Genomic DNA, 20,601 nt, shown 5'->3' on the forward strand with positions numbered 1-20,601 from the left:
CTAATTTTTAAAAACTTTTCTGTAGAGATGGGGTTCTCACTATGCTGCCCAGGTTGGTCTTGAACTCCTGGGCTCAAACAATTCTCCCACCTTAGCCTCCCAAATTGCTAGAATTATAGGCATGAGCCACCATGCCCAGCCTTGGGTACTCTCTCCTAGATTAGACGTGTTCAAATATTGCATAATTGTCTAATTTCTCAATGGTGGACAACAGGGTCTGCACTGTGGTTTATGATGATGGCACTACTGAAGAGTTAATGCCCAATTATCAATTAAAAGCAGGTAGTTAATTGGTGGCATCCCATGCAGGAAAATGTTCATTAGGAACCTTTTTTTTTTTTTTTTTTTTTTTTGGAAACAGTTTTGCTCTGTTGCCCAGGCTAGAGTGCAATGGCATGATCTTGGTTCACTGCAACCTCCACCTCCTGGGTTCAAGCAATTCTCCTGTCTCAGCCTTCCAAGTAGCTGGGAATACAGGCATGTGCCACCACACCCGGCTAATTTTGTATTTTTAGTAGAGATGGGGTTTCACCATGTTGGTTAGGCTGGTCTCAAAGTCCTGACCTCAAGTGATCTGCCTGCCTTGGCCTCCCAAAGTGCTGGGATTATGGGCATGAGCCACCACGCCCGGCCATTAGGAAGCTTTATTTCAAACATGGTTTCATACAGTATACAAATCCCAAACCAGATTCAAACGGTGAGAGGCTGAAGGCATCTCCTGGGCATATAAAGGGTACCTAAACAATTTTTTTTTCCATCAGAGAATGAGCAAAGCATAAATAGCAAACAGATAGCACAGCACTCTTTAATAAAGCTCTACACTCAGCCCTCTTACGGAGGCCCACTTTTAAAATATTGTCTTTCCTTTCAATGACAAAATATAGAATCCTCAGGAAAAAAATTAAAGTTGCACTCTCCTAACCTAATTTTACAAGTGCTTTTGGAAAATATATTGTTTGGCTGGGCAGAGTAGCTCATGCCTATAATCCCAGCACTTTGGCAGGCTGAAGATGGAGGATCACTTGAGCCCAGGGGTTTGAGACCAAACTGGGCAATGTGTTGAGGCCCCATCTCTACCAAAAAAGAAAATACAAAACTTAGCCTGCCTAATGGTGTGTGCCTGTAGTCCCGGCTACTTGGGAGGCTAAGGTGAGGATCATTTGAGCCTGGGAGGTTGAGGCTGCAGTGAGCCGGCAATCATGCTACTGCATAGCCCTGAGTGATAGAGTGAGCTCCTGTCTCAAAAAAAAAAAAAAAAAAAAGATAAAAATTATTTCTTTTAAAAGTCCTTACAGGCCGGGTATGGTGGCTCACACCTGTAATCCCAGAACTTTTGGGAGGCTGAGGCAGGCAGATCATGAGGTCAAGAAATTGAGATCATCCTGGGCAACATGGTGAAACCCCACCTCTGCTAAACATACAAAAATTAGCTGGGTGTGGTGACATGCACCTGCAGTCCCAGCCATTTGGGAGGCTGAGGCAGGAGAATCACTTGAACCCAGGAGGCAGAGGCTGCAGTGAGTGAGATGGTGCCACTGTACTCCACCCTGGCAACAGAGTGAGACTGTCTCAAAAACAAAAACAAAAACAAAGAAACCTTACAAAATTAGCCAAAATTTTAGTAACCAGCATTCTGAAGTCCTATATAGTCTAGATTTTCATAATAATTGATTCTAGTCTTTTTGTTTATAGTTTTGATCCTTTGCTCCGTAAAGCAGATCATTGATAATATTTACAATCAAAACAAATTTTAAAAATCCTTTGATGTTTTTACACAAACTGTTAAGTATTTGCACAGATTTCACATAAAGCAAGATCATCAAACAAGATAATGAAATACAGTCATAGGCACAAAAGAGATACTGAATAGCTAAAACAATATAACTCTATCAGGCTGAGGATTATATACATTTCAATTTGAGTTCTGTACAAGCCTTAACTGCTTCAAGGACTGAAGCTTTCAGGTCGAAGGAAATGAACTTGTGACAATACGGCAAATGTAATGCTTTTCATGAAAGTATTGCATAAAATACTCTTGGTCAGATTTACCACAAGTATAAACACATACACCTGTAAAGTATGAGCTCAGATGATCACTTGAGAGTATTAATAATGCATGCTGTATCTCTGAGGTAGATCATGGTATCTACATTTACAAATAGTTATTAAGCACTCACCTGTGGAAGAAGATGATTCATGAAAAGACTATTTTTCAGGGTTAGACAATTCCTATATAAAAAGAAAAGGCTTTTTTTTTTTTTTTTTTTTTTGAGATGTGGTCTTGCTCTGTGACCCAGGGTGGAGTGCAGTGATGTGATCTCGGCTCACTGCAACCTCCACCTTCCAGGTTCAAGCGATTCTTGTACCTCCGCCTCTCAAGTAGCTGGGATTACAGGTGCACGCCACCATGCCTGGCTAATATTTGTATTTTTATTAGAGACGGGGGTCTCACCATGTTGGCTAGGTTGGTCTTGAACTCCTGAGCTCAGGTGATCTGCCAGTCGGCCTCCCAAAGTGCTGAGATTACAGGGGTGAGCCACCACACCTGGCCGCCTTTTCAATAATCCTCAGTAGCATATATAACCAAGTGCCTAAGAGTTGAATGCTCAGTCCTACTTAACAACAACAACAAACCAAAAAAGCAAAACAGATGCTAGCCTCCAGAGGAAGGGAGTGTCTGACGAAATGTAGAAGGCAGGTGGACAATGAACACAGAAAAGAAGCAACCCAAAACCGCGCCAGTTTTACATGTCCATCTGCTTACTACGGGTCTGCGTTTTCTTTCACCAAGAGTTTTTCAGGGTGATTTTATTTCTCATGATCTTCTCACTTCATGCTCAAAAACTCTTGGTTTGCCATTTCCAATTCTCCAGTCACACCTCACAAAAAATATCAGTTCCTTTTCTTCCCCAAGGAAAACCTTTTTCTTTCCCCAATTTACTGATTCCCGTGGCTCTGACTGCCATGCCCTCGGTTACTGCTTCTGGAATAGAGATTCAGCTGTCGGTAAGAACGCCGTTCTTCCTGTTCACCTTTCCCCACCTTTATCCTCAGGTATCTAACCTGACACTGCTTCCCCCACCCCATTTGCTTTCCACTTTAACCAATACCTTTCCCAAGTCGAGTAGTTTGCTAGGTGCATGGGCTTCGGGAGTGTGTATTCATCCTGGCTCAACCACCTATCAGCTATGGATCTCTCTAAATTACTTACTCTTCCTGGCCTCAGCTTGGCCATCTGTAAAACAGAAATAATATAGCACCTACCTCATAATATTGTTCTAAGGTTCAGGTAAAACAATACATGTGAAATGCTCAGCACACTTCTAATGCATAGTATGTGCTCAGTAAAGGTTAGCTGTATTACTGTTCAGCAGTCATAAATTGTAGCAAAGTCATGAATTTGTACTGCTTCACAGTGAAAAAGAATTCTTAGCTCAAAAACATCACTGACGTGTAACACTGATGCAAGCACAAAACTTAGCTTTAAACTATGTTAATATAGTTTAAGAAGAAAACCCAGCTAAAAAGCTGTGTGCTATAAAGTTTATATGCATTTCCTCATTTGCTTTTTAATTACAACCCCATGTTGATGTGTTTACTTGACAAATGGCATGGCGACTATTGTTTCCTAGTTGGTTGCTCAGACACTGACCTGCTTTTGCCTTACACAAGGGAAACACTTTCTTTTGAGACGGGGTCTCGCTCTGTCGCCCAGGCTGGAGTGCAGTGGCACGATCTCAGCTCACTGCAACCTCCGCCTCCCAGGTTCAAGTGATTCTCTTGCCTGAGACTCCTAAGTAGCTGGGACTACAGGTGCCTGCCACCATGCCTAGCTAATTTTTTTGTATTTTTAGTAAAGATGGGATTTCATCATCTTGGTCAGGCAGGTCTTGAACTCTTGACCTCGTGATCCGCCCACCTCGGCCTCCCAAAGTGCTGGGATTACAGGCGTGAGCCACCGTGCCCAGCCTACACTGCATTTTTGACATCCTCTTAATTAAAAGTTCAGTGACTAATGTGGTATTTCTAAAATTATGCAACTTGCATCTCTAACCACTGCTTTTTGGGGCTGTATCTATGTCCATTGAATAGGCTAGTTTTGACTTGAATATTTTCTTAACTTCTGTACAGTTATTCAAAACAGCTCTGTAGCTGTTCCACTCGTTAAAAGGGGCTGGTTCATTGCTTTCTTAACTGGGTGAGGGGTAGGGAGGGAAACATAACTGATAGAATCCTGGTTTTCTTCCCTCTTACCACTTAAATCTACATTCAGGATTACTTTTTCATAAAGATTAGCTCTTGTTTTGGATACAGGGTCTTGCTGTGTCACCCAGGCTGGAGTGCAGTGGCACGATCTTGGCTCACTGCAACTTCTGCTTCCTGAGCTCAAGGGATCCTCCCATCTTAGCCTCCTACAGGCCAAGACTACAGGCACGAGACTACAGGCATATGCCACCATGCCTGGCTATTTCTTTTTAGAGATGGGGTCTCACCATGTTGCCCAGTTTGGTGTGGAACTCCTGGGCTCTAGAGATCCACCCACCTCAGCCTCCCAGCACTGGAATTACAGGTGTGAGCCACCATGCCCAGACTACTTTTTTTGATTGAAAATAATCCAGCCTCCCTTCTGGTTCATCTGTAGTCACTAATGTTGATTATCTTCTCCTCTGATCTTTCATGTGTGTGGGCTGGTGATTATCAGAATATTTAAGGCTCTAAATGTCTTCTGGCTAGTCTGTTTCTACATTGTCTTTTTCAAATCAAGCTTTATGAGACAATGGGACTGTCAGCATGAAGTTTTGCTGACTTCTTACTGTATTAAATTTCTAACAAAAAGACCACAATTACATCAGACAGAATACATTTTTAATAAATACCCCAAAGCTGCTTTTGCTCAAGATTACTATCTTGGTGTTTAGACACTTCTTTTCACACATCCCATTACTTCATCAGAGCTAAGCTTGCTGACTCTGAACTGATTCAGAACAAACTCCAGAAACTCTTATTTCCTATAGAATTCTTGTCAAAAACGGTGACCCCAAAAAGAATTTCTAAGGTAGACAGTGGGATGTGAGTACAAGAGCAGAACACAAATGAAAACTGTCTTGTTAGATTGTGATTTATCAGCAAGTCCTGGGAACAGAAAATTTAACAAAACTGGACTTCCTCAACAACTTAATTGTGACACATTAGTTGCAAAGATAATTTAAATTTTCATGCCATGTGAATGGTAGACATGATTATGTATCCTTAAGCTCTGGAGACAGTAATCACCTAAGAAATGTGAGTGAGGCAGCGTTTGATAGGTTGGCTCAATGCTTATAATATGCTATCTAAAGTGACTTTTTTTTTTTTTTTTTTTTTTTAAAATAAAGCCATGTCTATTCAATTCAAACACATCAGGGCATTTCTCTGGGAGGCCAATAGTCTTACTGTTTTAGGACTAAAAAGATACAATGACTATTTACTGAGCAAGTCTCAAATGTTCTAAAGTTTGGCAGAAAAATAACTTCCTAGCATTCGATCAACTGCTGTTGTGCCTGAATTGGTAGGTTTGTCCAAAAATTAAGATCAGTAACAGATTCTTATGCTCTGGCGAGTATACTTCTCATTTTACTCCCTTCATATAAAGCAAGTGACCATGCTTTAACTACTCAAAAGCATAGTTACTGAGAAAAGCACCAATAATAATCTCATGAAAAAAAAAGACTAAAAAGCCACTTTATGTTGCAAGAGCTCTGCTACTTACCTCCTGAAAGCAGTAGTCCCCAACAATATAAAGTCCTGAAGTTAAGTCATGATGGGACTACAAGCAAAGTGACTCATTCTATACTCATTCTCTTCAAATTCCCACATGGTGTTCTGAATCTTGATTATGGTGGTGGTGATTACATGAAGCTACATGAGATAAAATTGCACAGAACCAACCACACACACACCCATCTCCCTACACAAACACAGAGTACATGAAATGAGATAAAACTGCACAGAACCAAACACACACACACACACACACACACACACACACACACACGTGCTTGTAAAACTGTAAAATCTGAATAAGCTCTGTGGAGTGTATCAACATCAATTTCTTGGCTTTTAAAGGTTTTAACACACACTTCTCATTGTATAAGATGTTACCATTGGGGATGGCTGGTTGAAAAATACACCAGGACTTCTCTGTACATTTTTTCCTGCAATTTCCTAGGAATCTGTAACTATTTCAAAATAAAAAAAATTTTTAAATGAGAAATCAAAATTTTGGGGGAAAAATTCTACTGAAGGAGTGATGTACTCTAAAGCAGCTGCAAAAAAGTCCACACCACTAAAAAGTGCATTTATAAGGAAGCTTATGCCACAAATAGAGATTAATTATCTTAGTTATCTAAGCAGATTAATTTAAAGAGATCCCTTCTAGCTTATTGAAAATAGCAATTCTCATTTTGTTGGGATTTGTTCCATTTTGTATGTGATAACTGGAACTCTGAACTAGTTCTGCTCTCCTTAAAATCAGAAAGGAGAAGCCAGAGAAAAATAATTTATTCCCATTGCACTTCTCTTCTCCCATCTACAACCTCCTCCATAAACCTAATTTCTCCTCTAAGCTTTCAAGTTTAAATAACATTGTACCACGACTCATGTCTGTTTATTGTGAGGAAACTTCACAATTGCAAAGGCCTAGGCTTGTTTTCAGGCCCATGGGCAAACATATGTTTTAGATTAAAAGGCATTTTAAATCTTGGCTTTATTTGCTCCCAAGAAGCCAGATTTTCCCTGTGCCTAAGCTGTTCCTTGGCTATCAAGCACTTTTGAAAACTGCATTAACTCTTTCAGGCTAGGTGGATTTTCTTTTGCACATTTAAAGAGTTTTATTAACAAGTATCCTTCCAACAACTAACTGTATCTTCCACACCTGCAAAGTTAACCAACAGACCAGGGCCTTCAAAAATTTTGCTTAATGAACCTATCATCAGCTAGAGATGAAATACAATTTCAAATCCCCTTTAACCCATCAGTTCTCAAAGTTGGCTACATTAGAATGACCTGGTAGCCTTTTAAAAAATTACCAATGGCTGGGTCCCACTCCTAGATTCTGATTTAATTGCTATGAAGTGTAGCCTGAGCTTTGGGAGTTTTAAAAGCTCCCCAGGTCAAAGCCACCACTTGAGTGCACAACTCTTCACACTTTTCATATTTCATCATTCTTCCAAAAATACATACATAAAGAAAGGAGTAATTGTCAACTCAAGTGCTTATGGAATCTAAGCAATCATTCCACCAGAACCTTACCAATCCAGGAGTTAAGGCCTCCAGTGTCAGTCAATAGCCTTCCCTCTGACCCTGAAAATAAAACACTGGAAATGCTGCCTTTCAGGTCTAGTGGAGGCCCTGCCAATGCACTCAGTTTCACATCTAGTGAAAACAGAAGGCTCAGGTGAGAAACAGAAATCCTCAAAGTATGTTCTTTTAATAAAAGCTTTAATACCTAAACTAATAAACTAGATCCTATTAAGAAAACTGAGTGTTCCAGACTTTATTATTATTTTTTGAAACAGGCACAGAGCCAAAAACCGTATTTTCCAGGATCAAACTTGTTTGAAGAGGTATGATGTAAGAAAATATTTTCACAGCACCTCTGGATCCAGTTGCCATAATTCCAAAGAGAGCAGAGAATGACTTGGAAAAAAGAACTTCATGATTAAACCTTATTTTCTCAATTGACATTTTACCTTCCCCAAGATAGAAATAGCACCTATTCCAAAAGCATATTGTTTATGAACTATCACTACCACTTAGAACCTATTTTGCTTATCCATATCAATTCCAAATCTAGATTCAAAAGGCAGAATTTAAATGAGGGCAGCATATAAAACTGGAATTTTGAAATAATGAGAAAAAAATTTTTTTGAAACCTCCTACATTAAATATAAGACTGTTTCTAAAACACACATGCAGATAGTTATTAGAACAGAAAAGGAGAAATGGTTTCCCTGTGGCCCAGTAATTTAATTCTCCTGTATTTTCCCCAGGGAAATTTTGAAAATAAGCCTGCAAAAGGCATTTACAAGGATGTTCAATGCAACATTGGTATGACAGTGAAAAACTCACAAAAAAAGGAAAAAGTAATCCATTATACACATATCGCAGAATATACACAAACGTACGCATGTATATATGTTTATCTACATTTATACATACATGCATGTGTGTCTGTATCTAAGACATAGTGGGTGTGCAGAACAATATGTAAAGAATACCAGTCATGTAAAAAATAGTAAAACTATATTTTTATAAGCAAGTACATATGTATACAAATACACACAAAATGGTTTGGAAAAGCCACACACTCCAAAATGGTAACAGCAATTACCTCTAAGATTCAAGGTATTTGTACTTAAGGGGGAGGGGGTGTTGAGCTTTATCTGTAATATTTTATTTTTTAATAAGGAAAGATGTGAATTCATTTGAATTCACATCTTATGGCTGGAATAAATGAATTTGAAAAAGATGATGATCCAAAACACTTAAAGAAATTAAACATAATTATACCCACCTTGACTGCGACAGGTGCCAACAAAGCTTTAATGACACACATCCTCTTTTCTCAGTAGAAATAGCAGAAAGCAGTGGAGGGTTTAGAGCAGAAAATTCTGATCAAATTTGCATTCAGGTATGGCCATTCAGCTGTCCACTTAACCAAAGGGAATTCTCACTGTCTTCTTTTCCTGGGATAGGTGTGCGCTCACCATTTAATTGTGTACACACAAGGTGCTTACCTGCAACTTGAGAAATGGAGGCACTGGAAGGGTGTCACTCAAAAGCAGTAGTGAGGAGACAATATTCATGCTACCAAGTGAAAGCCAGCAATGGACAAAAATCAACCCACTGCAAATTCAGCAGCTGTATATTACATATATATTGCCACCTGGCTTAATGAAGACAGAAATGCTTTTCCAAAATACCAGTAAAAAGGTGCTGTTCAAAATGTTTATATGTAATCTATGTGTAATAAAACCTCATGTTTTCTTTCCTACAAATATCTTCTTTGCCACAACTGTCTTTCAGACTTGTCATCATCCTTTAGGGTGTGTGTCAGAAAAGTCCCAAAATGACGGCCTATTGGTAACATGTGGCTTCCAGATGTGATTTGTTTCTACTGTGACTATTTCACATAAAAATCCAGACTTCCACTTCATCTGGTAACATTTGGTCTACCTTTCTTCATTCCAACCACTGGCTGGAGGACTGTCCCCGAGACTGGACAAGCACTCTGCACCATCCCAGCCTCCACCATACCCTACTGCTTCCTGAACCCCGAGGCTGAGAGGGTCAAGTGCCCTGTTTTATTCTGCTTCTGCTGTTTTCTCACAGTAAAGAAAAAATAATACTGTACTTATGTCTCTACCAAAAGTGGGAAAACAAAGAGCATGCCAAAAGTTTTGAGAATGAGAAAGAGGGTGTTTTTTCATAAGAGTGAAGAATATTCCTACATGTGTAATCTACAAACAAAATATGTTTCTGTTGAAAGAATACAACATATGAAATTATTGGCCAATTCTCTTATTTACAGTATCTTCCTGTTCTTTGAAGGCATTTGAATTTGCTACGCCATTAAGTATGAATATGCCACCAGCGGGAAGATACAGAGGTACAGAAAAGCAAACACAAGAATTGGTTTTATAAACTATACATATATGAACCTTCATGAATTAATTTTATATTTAAAATTCACCAGGTCATCAATTTTAAATATGCTTCTTCAACAGCAACTATATGGAACAGATACTGCATGTTATGTTACAAGGTTGGAAGATGAGTAAAACATAGTTCCCACCTTCTAGGAGCTTGCATGTAAGTGGGTAGGGATGGGGGCAAGATAGATATGCTATTCTACTAGAAAGGCAAATTAGGGAAAGATGGTAGGACAAGTAGAAGCAAAACCTGTGAGAGCAGGAGGGAACAAGATGAGAAACAGCTTCAGGGAGGCAGTACCATGTGAGCTGGGCCTCTGGATAATTCCCCTCCCTGTGCCGACCTTTTTTTTTTTTTTCTTTTTGAGACAGAGTCTTGCTCTATCACTCAGGCTGGAGTACAGTGGTGCAATCTTGGGTCACTGCAATCTCTACTTCCTGGGTTCAAGTGATTATCCTGCCTCAGCCTCCTGGGTAGCTGGGCTTATGGGTGCCTGCCATCACACCCAGCTAATTTTTGTATTTTTAATAGAGATGGGGTTTCATCATGTTGTCCAGGCTGGTCTCACTGATGTCAGGTGATCCACCTGCCTCGACCTCTCAAAGTGCTAGGATTACAGGCATGAGCCACTGCACCTGGCTTTTTTTTTTTTTTGAGATGAGGTCTCACCCTGTCAACCAGGCTGGACAGCAATATCAGCTCACTGTAGCCGAGATTTTTGTTGCCCAGGTTGGTCTCAAACTTCTAAGCTCAAGCGATCTGCTTGCCTCAGCCTCCCAAAGTGCTAGGATTACAAGTGTAAGCCACCGTGCCCAGCCGATAATGATAATATTTAAAGGATGAGAAAAGCAAGGCAGAAACAACAGAAATCCCAGGGAGTGTTCAGAGAACAGTAAGTCACATAGTATGCCTGCAGTGTAGTGCACAGATAGTAAGAACAGGGGAAGAGGAAGCTGGAGAAATAACTGGGTAATGGCAAGTTGATGAATTTGTCCTTAAAAAGATGAGGAATGGGGCACTACCCAGTGAAGCAGGTAAGATGCTCATCACTGGAGTGAAAGCAAATAGGCTAATTACATAAGAAATTACAAATGAGACAACAAAATTATTAATACTGCTGTAAGCTATTTACATAACAATACACAAATGATTTTCTGTGGAGAAAACTCCACTGCTCTTGTACAATAATTGAATCCAATATTCTTTGTTAATTTCAAGCTTCTGTGATTCATGAGAATTATACAACTAAGTAGTAAGTGTTTAAGAGGGATCCTAGGTATATAGCTACCTTATATTGTGAGAGTTTAAGGAAGTTGGTTTCAGAAGTAATCACACTGTTCCTGACAGAGATAGTCATATTAGAATGTACTTCCAGGTCCACAGAGTTTAGTAACTACACACATGTGCACTTTGCACATGACACACATGATAAAAGAGAATTCGCCATCCTAGAATTTATGGAGATCTTCATGAAAGAGGTAGTTAAGAAAAAAAGACAGTGACAGGTTATGGACCAGGAAACCCAAATTCTAGTCTTGTTTTGGCACTGAGTAACTGTGAGACTGAGCAAGTCCCTTCCCTTGTTTGAGTCTCGGAAACCTCATCTGTTAAACAAGAAGGATCTTATCAGAACAAACTAAGGTCTGTCTAACCACTTCTCTAAACATCGAAGGTTTCAAGCTGGCAGCCCACAGGTCAGATGTGGCAGGCAGGCTGTGAGGGCCAAAGCACTCACAAACAAAAACAAAAAGACACTGGTGCTGAAATATTGGAATATCTCACATAAAAATCCAGATTTTTTACTTTCTTGAAAATCCAGAAAATCTGGCAATATGAGGCCTACATCCCCACATGGCCACAATCTGCTATGGCTGAGCAGGCGCTGCCCCTGATTGACCTAACCTATTTAGTTGTCTAGTTTACCAGTCTCCACCCTCTGCCTTGCTCACTTGTTACCTGCTTGACTCTGAATTTGTGAGTCTTGCCATACATATAGGAAACATTCCCTGTATTTACTCACTTTACAGATATATGAGCCTCGCGCTGAGCCAGATGATGTAAAAGAAATAAGCATTAGAAAGATCTACTTGAGAAATACAAAGTCACTGACAGAAATAACAGATTTGAGAGTGGGATTTCAAGTTATGGCAGAAGATATTATTTCAATTTTTAAAATATGGTAAGAGATGGATCTGTAGCCTAGATCAGTATTTTTAGGAAAAAGAATATGAATATTTGGTAGAAAGTTTAAGCTTCTTAAGTAGAAGACACAAAGTCAAGACTTTCCCTATACAATAAACCATTAAGTCTACAGGCTCTTTGTAGGATCACAAATGCAAGGCACTGCTGACAGGCAGAGGGCTGTTCACGAATGCAGAAGCTAGCCCCAGTCATAAGGATGCTCCTTGACTATTACAAATATGAAAGCAACAGACCTGAAAACTGAGAGATCAGTCACTGAAGCGTACGCACATTTAAAAATCCCGGTTCTGATAACAGTGACCTAAGGTATTAACTCTCAGTCATGTGTGAACCAGTGGATCATCAGAGTCTTCGGTCATTCTGGTTCTCTAAGACACATCATGTTTCTTCGCTTTGTCAGACTCCTGTTCACGCAGGATTTTCCAGGAAACAAGATGTGCCTTCATCATCTCATTATTGTCATACTCTCTTGATAGTAGTTCACCGCTGTGCTGTGCTGGCCCTTAAGCGCTTGTCATCCTTGGAAGATGTCTATGTAAATGATGCCATCGGTATTTTCCTTCATTGCTAGAAATCAGGCAAGTATAGGAAGCCATAGAATGATTGAGTATATATGATTCACAATTTATCTTTTTTGTTGTTGTTGTTCATACAAACTGTAAGAAACGGCATTAAGAAATTCACAATTTAAAACAGCAAATGAGAGCATGAATACCCATTAATAGAGATCTGGTAAACTGAATGATAATAAAGACACAAAATATTCTGCAGCTGCAAAAGAGAATGAGCTGGAAACCTACTCAGCAATAAAAAGGAATAAGCTATTGACACACATAACAACTTGAATGAATCTCAAGAAAATTACGCTAAGTGAAAAAAGCCAAAATGCCAATCCCAAAAGGTTACATACTATGTGACTTCATATTTTTAACATTCTTTAAATGACAAGATTATAAAAATGGAGAAGAGATCAGTGGCTGGCTACCAAGGGTCAGAGACAGGGGAGTGGGGTACTAGTAGAAAGGTGGGGGTGGTTACACGAACCTACATAGGTGAAAGAATTGTATACAAATATACCCATACCATATATTCCATGCCATGAAAAGAACAGAGATGCAGCTGAAAAAATTTCTAAAATTTTTCAGTAAACCTCTTTATATTATGAAGGCACCTTTGGAAAACTAGAGGGAGAGAGAGGGAAGAAAAAAATGGAAATATTTTCTATATGATCTGAATGACCTCTAAAACATATTAGTAAAGGAAAAATAATAAGGTAGTGTGTGTACAAAAACCAGGTAAAAATGTTAATACTTAATGCTTATCCACAAAATTTTTCTGAACATTGTTTGCCTCTACAGATGGAGTCATGGGAGGCTGAGGGTTAAGATGGATGGGACACTTGAACCTCCTGAATTTTGTACCTTTATGAATATATTAATTATTCACATTACTCTCTTGATATGTGAAAATCAAGGCAAATCAATGATGCAGTGCCCTTACCTTTGTTCACATCCATGGTCTGGCAACCACTTCCTGTTACTACTCACTCCCCTCTAGGTACTAAATAACCTTTTGCACCTGAGCCTCTCAAGCCTCCATGCTGGTCCTGAAAATCAATGTCACTGGTTACCTGAAAATGCTTCTGAATAATTACTCTTCCAACACACTGTACTTTTACCTATGACATAGCTCAGTCTATGATAGCTGACTATAAAAGGTGACAACTATCTTCAAGCCAGCTGGATATTTTGAATTTCAAAAAGAACGTGCGAGAAAAACTCAAAAAGTAACAATGACAATGATGACTAGTGATTTTTGAGCTTTTACTATGTGCTTGGTACTGTGCCAAGTAGCTTACATGCATTATCTCAATGTTTAATAGGTGTGTTTTGTTATTTTCATTTTATAGGCAGGAAACTGAAGCTCAGGTAGGTAACAATATTTCAGCTGGGCACAGCGGCTCATGCCTATAATCCCAGCACTTCGGGAGGTGGGCGATCACTTGCGCCCAGGAGTTCGAGACCAGATTGGGAAACATGGCAAAATCACATCTCTTTAAGAAAAAGAAAGAAAAAAGAAAGAAAAGAAAGAAAAGGAAGAAAGGAAGGAAGGAAGGAAGGGAGGGAGGGAGGAAGGGAGGGAGGGAGGGAAAAAGAGAGAGGAAGGAAAGAAAGAAAGAGAAGGAGGAAAAGTAAGAAAGAAAAGAAAAGAAAAGGAAAAGAAAAGCAAGCAAGCTAGGTGTGGTGGTGCACACTTTTAGTCCCAGCTACCTAGAAGGCTGAGATAGGGGAATCACCTGAGCCCAGAAAGTAGAGGCTGCAGTGAGCTATACCACGTCACTGCACTCCAGCCTGAGTAACAGAGTGAGACCTTGTCTCCAAAAATAAAAAATTTGCTTAGGGTCACACAGCTTCTAAGAGAAGAACCTGAACTTGTGCTAGGGCCTGTCAAAACTTACCTCAGCTGAGAATCTGTTGCTTTTTCAATCCTAGCAATTAAGCCAGGGTCTAGACACCTATTACCAAAATATCTGCAACTTGCACAGTTAGCAGGATAAAATACTTAACAGAAATGCTGAGGGGACTCCAAAATAAGAAAACCTAAGTTGAGATTCTCAGTCAATCCAATCCAAAATTTAATAGTTTATCTCCAGATGAGATGGCACCGACTTTGGTTTGCCCAACCAATGATCACAACTTTTTCACAAGGAAAATATATCCAACCAGAAAATTTAAGATTTTATCTTTGTCAATAAACTTCTGGATTAAACACTGATATCTGAATCAAACTCAAACTTCTAGAAAAGTATATGAATCAATTGTCAATAGACTACTTGTGTATTATTATTAAAGGCTTCTGATTTCTGTAATTAGTCCCTGAATATTTCAAACACAGCACTTAAACCTAAATATTCTCAAACAGAAAAATTTCTGGGTCTCATCTACTGAATTCCTCACACAGGAAGTATACAAGTAAAGCTGGATCACTGAAGTGAGAGATTTCACTTTTAGTTTAAAATGTCTGAAATAATCCTTTATAGAACTGACAAAAAAAAAAAAAAAATCTGAAATACCCACCAAGGTATCAGAAACCTTCCCTAATGTAAGATTGTTTTAAGTTACATGACACCACAAAAGATTTAAAATAAAATATGATTAAAACCAGCAACTTTCTAAGAGAAGAAAAACAATATTAATAAAATTAAAATAAAATGCTAGCAAATAATGGAATCCAAGATTGGTCTTCTGCACTTCCAGGGCACCTCTTAACAAACTTAAAATATTTGTATTATCAAGGCATTTTATACCCACACCAAATTTCTTCAAGATACCTTGGATTTCCTATCTTATTCTCCTTCTAGTAGTAATGTTAAGTGCAAGAATTTCATTAAGTCTCACATTGGATGAATAAAATCAATTATCAATTGGCTGTCTCTATTACTCTTTTCTGGTGCCAAATCTATCTCCTTACATTGAGGCTGTTACACCCACTTTCTAAAGTAGGAGCACTCAATGTTCATCCTCTAAGGTCATGTAATCCATATTCTCTGAAAACTGGCAGAGGCTGTTTCTGACTCTGTTAATTCTTCCCCAGCTCCCCAACCCTGCCCTGGTATAAGAGCGCAGACATAAAGCCATGGCTGTAAGGTAAAAACACACACCTGCAAAATTACCCATGATTCAAAGTGATTCACGGGTTATCACCACTCATTTCATTGGCATTCTGACTACTATCAGTTAGAACGTCACAAGGTTAAGGATAACTGAAAGCATCCTGCAGAACATATAGGCCTCCATTTCGTCTGAACTAGAGAACACATTCTGAAGTTTTGTTTTTGATGAGAATAGGTATTGGGCAGCTTTAGAAAGTAGTTAATGAATCTTTGTATAATAATTCTATTCAGCTATTTTGCGACATAATAAAGGCACTGAGAAAGATCAGTACACATAAATGTATTGTAGGCCAATAAGCAATCAAAATAGCTTATTAAATAGTACAAACAGCGGAAGTTATTTAATATAGCAATTTATACATTCAATATTGACTTGTTAATGAACTAAAAGTCTCTTTTGCTTAAAAATTCAGATTTTTAGGGAAGATAAAAGTACAGAAAGTTGCTAGAATTCCCATTAAATTGGAGTATTCAGTACTATAATATTTGTTGAACCCAAAGTGATACTATTCAAATGCCAGTAAATATTAGCTCTATTCATACAGTCTTTAACGTAGGTCATAAAACTAAAGGATTTTCGTCTGTGGTCTGAAAGAGAATATTTCAAATTATTGAAGTCTTCAGTGAACACATTTAGAAACTGCTGAGCTGGATTACAAAATGGAAATGATGCTTGAGGAAGAAGGCTCTCATCTTCTTTCATGCTAAAAGATGACTTTTTTTCTTTGCAGAATGAAAAAAGGAAGAGTCCCTTTTCAGTGTTTAAATAGAAATAATATTTGGGTTTTATCTCTGTATGTTTCTGGGTTCCACCTGGCATTAACCACAAGAGAGGAAATTCTGTGCAGAAGGCCATGCTTTCCAGTAATGAACAATCTGGCAAGAACCTGAAAACCGAAAGGCTTAAAGGTTACATGCCAGAGTGCTCTGCATCTTTATATTCTTTCCCTGCAATCTTCATTTAAAAATCCACAATTCAAGTTCAAAGTAAGGCAACAAGCTTGAGTTCCATGGAATAGATCAGTTCTGTCCACCAGGATTCAGAGCCAGAACAGGAAAAAATAAGAACCTAATATAGCATAAAGAGAGAAAGTGAAAAGAAGGAAGGAAAGAAGAAAGGGAAGAACAGAGAGAGGATCAAAAAAAATTTTTAAATAAAGCATCATGTTGCAGAACAGATATGCTCCAGGGAACTGGTGAATATCTGAACTTGGTTTATCAGTCTTCAAGACACAAAGAGAAAGAAATCAGCTATAAAACAAAGATGAGAGTTTTGAACATCATTTGAACCTTGTGTTTTACAACATATGCTACGGATTCACTGAGCTATATAATATTCAATGAAAAAGAGGTTGTGGATGTTCAGCTAGCATTTAATTAGGACATACCATATTTAAAAAGCAATAAAAATAAAATTAAGAAAACAAGAGAAAAGGGCCCATGCTGTATAGCCCATGAATCTCATCGGCTTTATCGTGAAAGTTTATTGTTTTTAATCCTAGTACAATCAGCTACCAGTTACATACAGTAAAAAAACAGAAACAGCCACAAAGCAATGATGATAGAGATAGTCTGTGACATTGTATGGTGGAGGAAATATTCTCTGTTGGAATCCTCCAGCGGACCCCCACCTGGCTTCAGCAGTTAAGCTATCACTCCCTCCCTCCCCAAAACAGATAAAAGAAAAATTCGTCTTGCTTGGGTATAGCAAGATTCTAATACCTCTTGGGGACACTGGAGGACTCTAAAAAACTAAAGCAGTAGAAACAAAACAAAAATGGAAACGTGGAAGCAAGGTGACACACAAAGAAGCTCCGTGAGGCCTTGGCTTCAGATCACCTCAATGCGAACCACCTGAAAAGAAAAGAAAAGGCTGTCACACCTGGGAAGAACATACAAAAAGTTCAGTAGCCCTTAGTAGAATATCATTTCATTCCTTCTCAAATCTATAGAATTCAAGTTTTTCTCAAGGTTTTTATTTTTGTAAGTGAGCCAGGCTGCAGGAAATGGCTTCCTTTTCTAATAGTATTGTAAATGTTAACAACTAGCACATACTTACTCTTTTAAAACTATAAAATAACACAAGAAGAGAGCACTTTTAGCAAAGCATGCTGTCTTCTTTATCTCAAACCCTTTGAAGCAACCACACAGTAGGCTATTTATATGACTGTGTACTCTTACCTTAGAGGAATAATGACTCCGTTCAAAAACTAAGTCTCATATATATTTGGTTCGATTGAGGGCTTTTTCAGCCAGGTGACCACTTTCATCTGTGATCTTCTCCCAATCAGTCTGTCCGACCACAAAACCTATGGCCCTTTTCCTATCTGCATCCTTCTTTTCTTCCAGGTCTGCCCATCTGACCTAAAAAGAACATAGCATTAGGCTGAGCTTAAGGAAAAATAAATATTCAAAGAACCCCTTCCCTCTCTGGACAGTCTAAGGTGTAGAATGACTCATTTGAAATCACAAGTTTAAAAAATTAAGAATCAACCCAGAAAAACTGGGAAAAGCCATTATTTTAAGTCACAGAGTCTGGTCAATCTAAGTCTTAACCATTCCAGCTCCTGAACAAATCAGCTCAATCCTGTCCTCTCCTTCTCCTCTGCCATTCCCTTTTATTTAATAATTCACTGACCTCATTTCTTTTTTCACCTGAAGCAAAGCGCTCATCTCTAACTAGTCTTCCTGTCTGTACTCAGCCCCTCCAGATCTTCCTAAAACACACAGTTGTGACTCTCATTTGCTCTAAATCCTTCCCCTACCTACCAGGTAAAGTCCAAGAACTCAGGTCCCTCTTGATCTGACCCCTCCTACTTTCCTGCAACATCTCTGGCCAGTACCTATGGCATTTTATACAAATGATACAGACTTCCTTCTAGTACTTGGAGCATATTGCACCATTTCATGTCTCTGTAACTTTGCATGTAAGTACAGTCACTCTTCCTGAAATGTCTCTTCCCTAACCTTATCCACCTGGCATAAGTCTAGTCATCCTTCCCTGACTTACTCCTTGTTCCTTTGCCAATTGAATAAATCACTGCTTCCCACGTAACTGTGGGGAGTCTGCTTCTGAACTTCCACGCTGTAGTGTAATTATCCATTTACAGATCTGTCTTCCCCGATAGACTATCGACAGCCTAGATCAAAGACTGAATTTTATTTATCTCTACACAAAAAATATTTCTTGAAATTTAACCTTAGAGAAAATAGTAAGCTGGTATTACTACTTTCATTCATGAGATGAAGAGACCAAGAAACAGACTCAACTGATATCATTTATGGCAAGATTACAACTACAAATATATGGATCAGGGATACTTTCTATTGGTACTCTGATTTTTAAAATATGTAAGTTCTTACATATTGTGGTTTTTAAAAATTTTTATAATTTTTTCTTTTAGAGTCAGGGTCTCACTATGTTGCTCAGGCTGGTCTCAAACTGCTGGGCTCAAGTGATCCTCCCACCTTGGCCTCCCAAAGTGCTGGAATTACAAGCATGAGCCACCATGCCCAGCCACATATTATGTTAATATGTTTTTAAAAGTATATGGAGATAAATATATTCTGTACAAGTTCAGATTCTTTTTTTTTTTTTTTTTTTTTTTTTTGTAGACAGAATTTCACTCCGTCGCCCAGGCTGGAGTACAGTGATGCGATCTCAGCTTACTGCAACCTCCGCCTCCCAGGTTCAAACAATTCTCCTGTCTCAGCCTCCCGAGTGGCTGGGACTACAGGCGTGTGCCACCACGCCTGGCTAATTTTTGTATTTTATGTAGAGATGAGGTTTCACTATATTGGTCAAGTTGGTCTCGAACTCCTGATGTTAGGTGATCCACCCGCCTTTGCCTCCCAAAGTGCTGGGATTACAAGAGTGAGCCACCACACCTGGTAAAAGTTCAGATTCTTAAAAAGAAACTATGAATCTGTTGCTTACACTACATAGTACCAAAGTCTGCAGAGAATGTATTTTAAATATGGCTTGTGATTTATTATTTGTGACACAGAGAGGGAACCAGAGCATGGAAACACCACGCTCTTTACCCTGGACCTGGAAATGCATTATTGCTCTAATGTACACTAATTACTATTTGCATGACTGGCAATGAAATGACTAGGCTTCTCCTAATACTAACCACCTGGTCAAAGGGAGGAGCCACAGTAATAGCAGTGGGAGGAAACTGGTAACACCTGACTTTTTAGAAAGTAGATTTCTAGTGTATAGAAAACCTATTGCTCAATGTCTTTCATGGGCCTTAGTAAGACGCCTAATAAATAACGTGGGCTTCAATATACAAAAATCTTTGGGCATTCTATCCATCAATGCTGAAGTACTTATTTTGATTAATTCATATATACAGCCAGGCACAGTGGCTCACACCTGTAATCATAGCACTTTGGGAGGCCGAGGACAGTGGATCACTTTAGCCCAGGTGTTCGAGACCAGCCTGGGCAACATGGCAAAACCATGTTTCTACTAAAAATACAAAAATGAGCCGGGCATGGTGGTGGGCGCCTGTAGTCCCAGCGACGAGGGAGGCTGAGGGTGGGAGAAATGCTTGAGCCTGGGAGGCAGAAGAGGCAGTGAGCTGAGATCGCACCACTGCACTGCAGCCTGGCGAGAGAGACCTTACCTCAAAAATAAATAAATAAAATTCATATATACTCTCAGCTCCACTTTGGATCAAGGATACACATTTTAGCAAAAGATCACTGTGGACTGTCTTGGGCATTTATGTGAAAACACACTACTGTGCTGAGGGTGTCCTGGGAATGGATTTAAATTTGCTGTGGGCTGCTTACTTTTTCTTTAATTCAGTGGCCACAGTCTGCCCCTTATGTGGTAAGGCCCACTGAGCAAAGAAAAAGTAACCGGCCCACAGCAAATTTAAATCCATTCCCAGGGCAGCCACAGGACAGTTTAATATACTGATCAATCTCACCTTGCTACTTTTAAATCTACATTTTAAATTCTCAGTTTTAAAACTCAGATAAAATAGAAAAAGTGTGTAGTTATTTTTGAAATGAGTAGT

At 39.0% G+C, this 20,601-nt stretch overlaps 1 protein-coding gene across 2 annotated transcripts in view; it reads right to left on the bottom strand.

Moving 5' to 3' along the window:
* Window positions 1-15,833: 15,833 nt before the first annotated feature.
* YLPM1 (YLP motif containing 1) overlaps window positions 15,834-20,601 on the bottom strand; it is a 73,141-nt gene continuing 68,373 nt past the window's right edge. Inside the window, exons 19-20 of one of the 2 annotated variants that reach the window (XR_004271784.1) lie at window positions 17,750-17,932; window positions 15,834-17,422 (exon numbers count right to left, since the gene is read on the bottom strand). Coding sequence is in view for 1 of the 2 variants with exons in the window: in XM_032287856.1 (XP_032143747.1) it covers window positions 17,786-17,932 (147 nt within the window). In the remaining variant the exon portion in view is untranslated. The remainder of the gene's footprint in view (window positions 17,423-17,749; window positions 17,933-20,601) is intronic. The other variant, XM_032287856.1, reaches the window with a different exon arrangement.

This window comes from Sapajus apella, unplaced genomic scaffold (assembly GCF_009761245.1).
Source record: "Sapajus apella isolate SASKATOON/1434 unplaced genomic scaffold, GSC_monkey_1.0 scaffold20, whole genome shotgun sequence".
NCBI classification, from domain to species: Eukaryota; Metazoa; Chordata; class Mammalia; order Primates; family Cebidae; genus Sapajus; species Sapajus apella.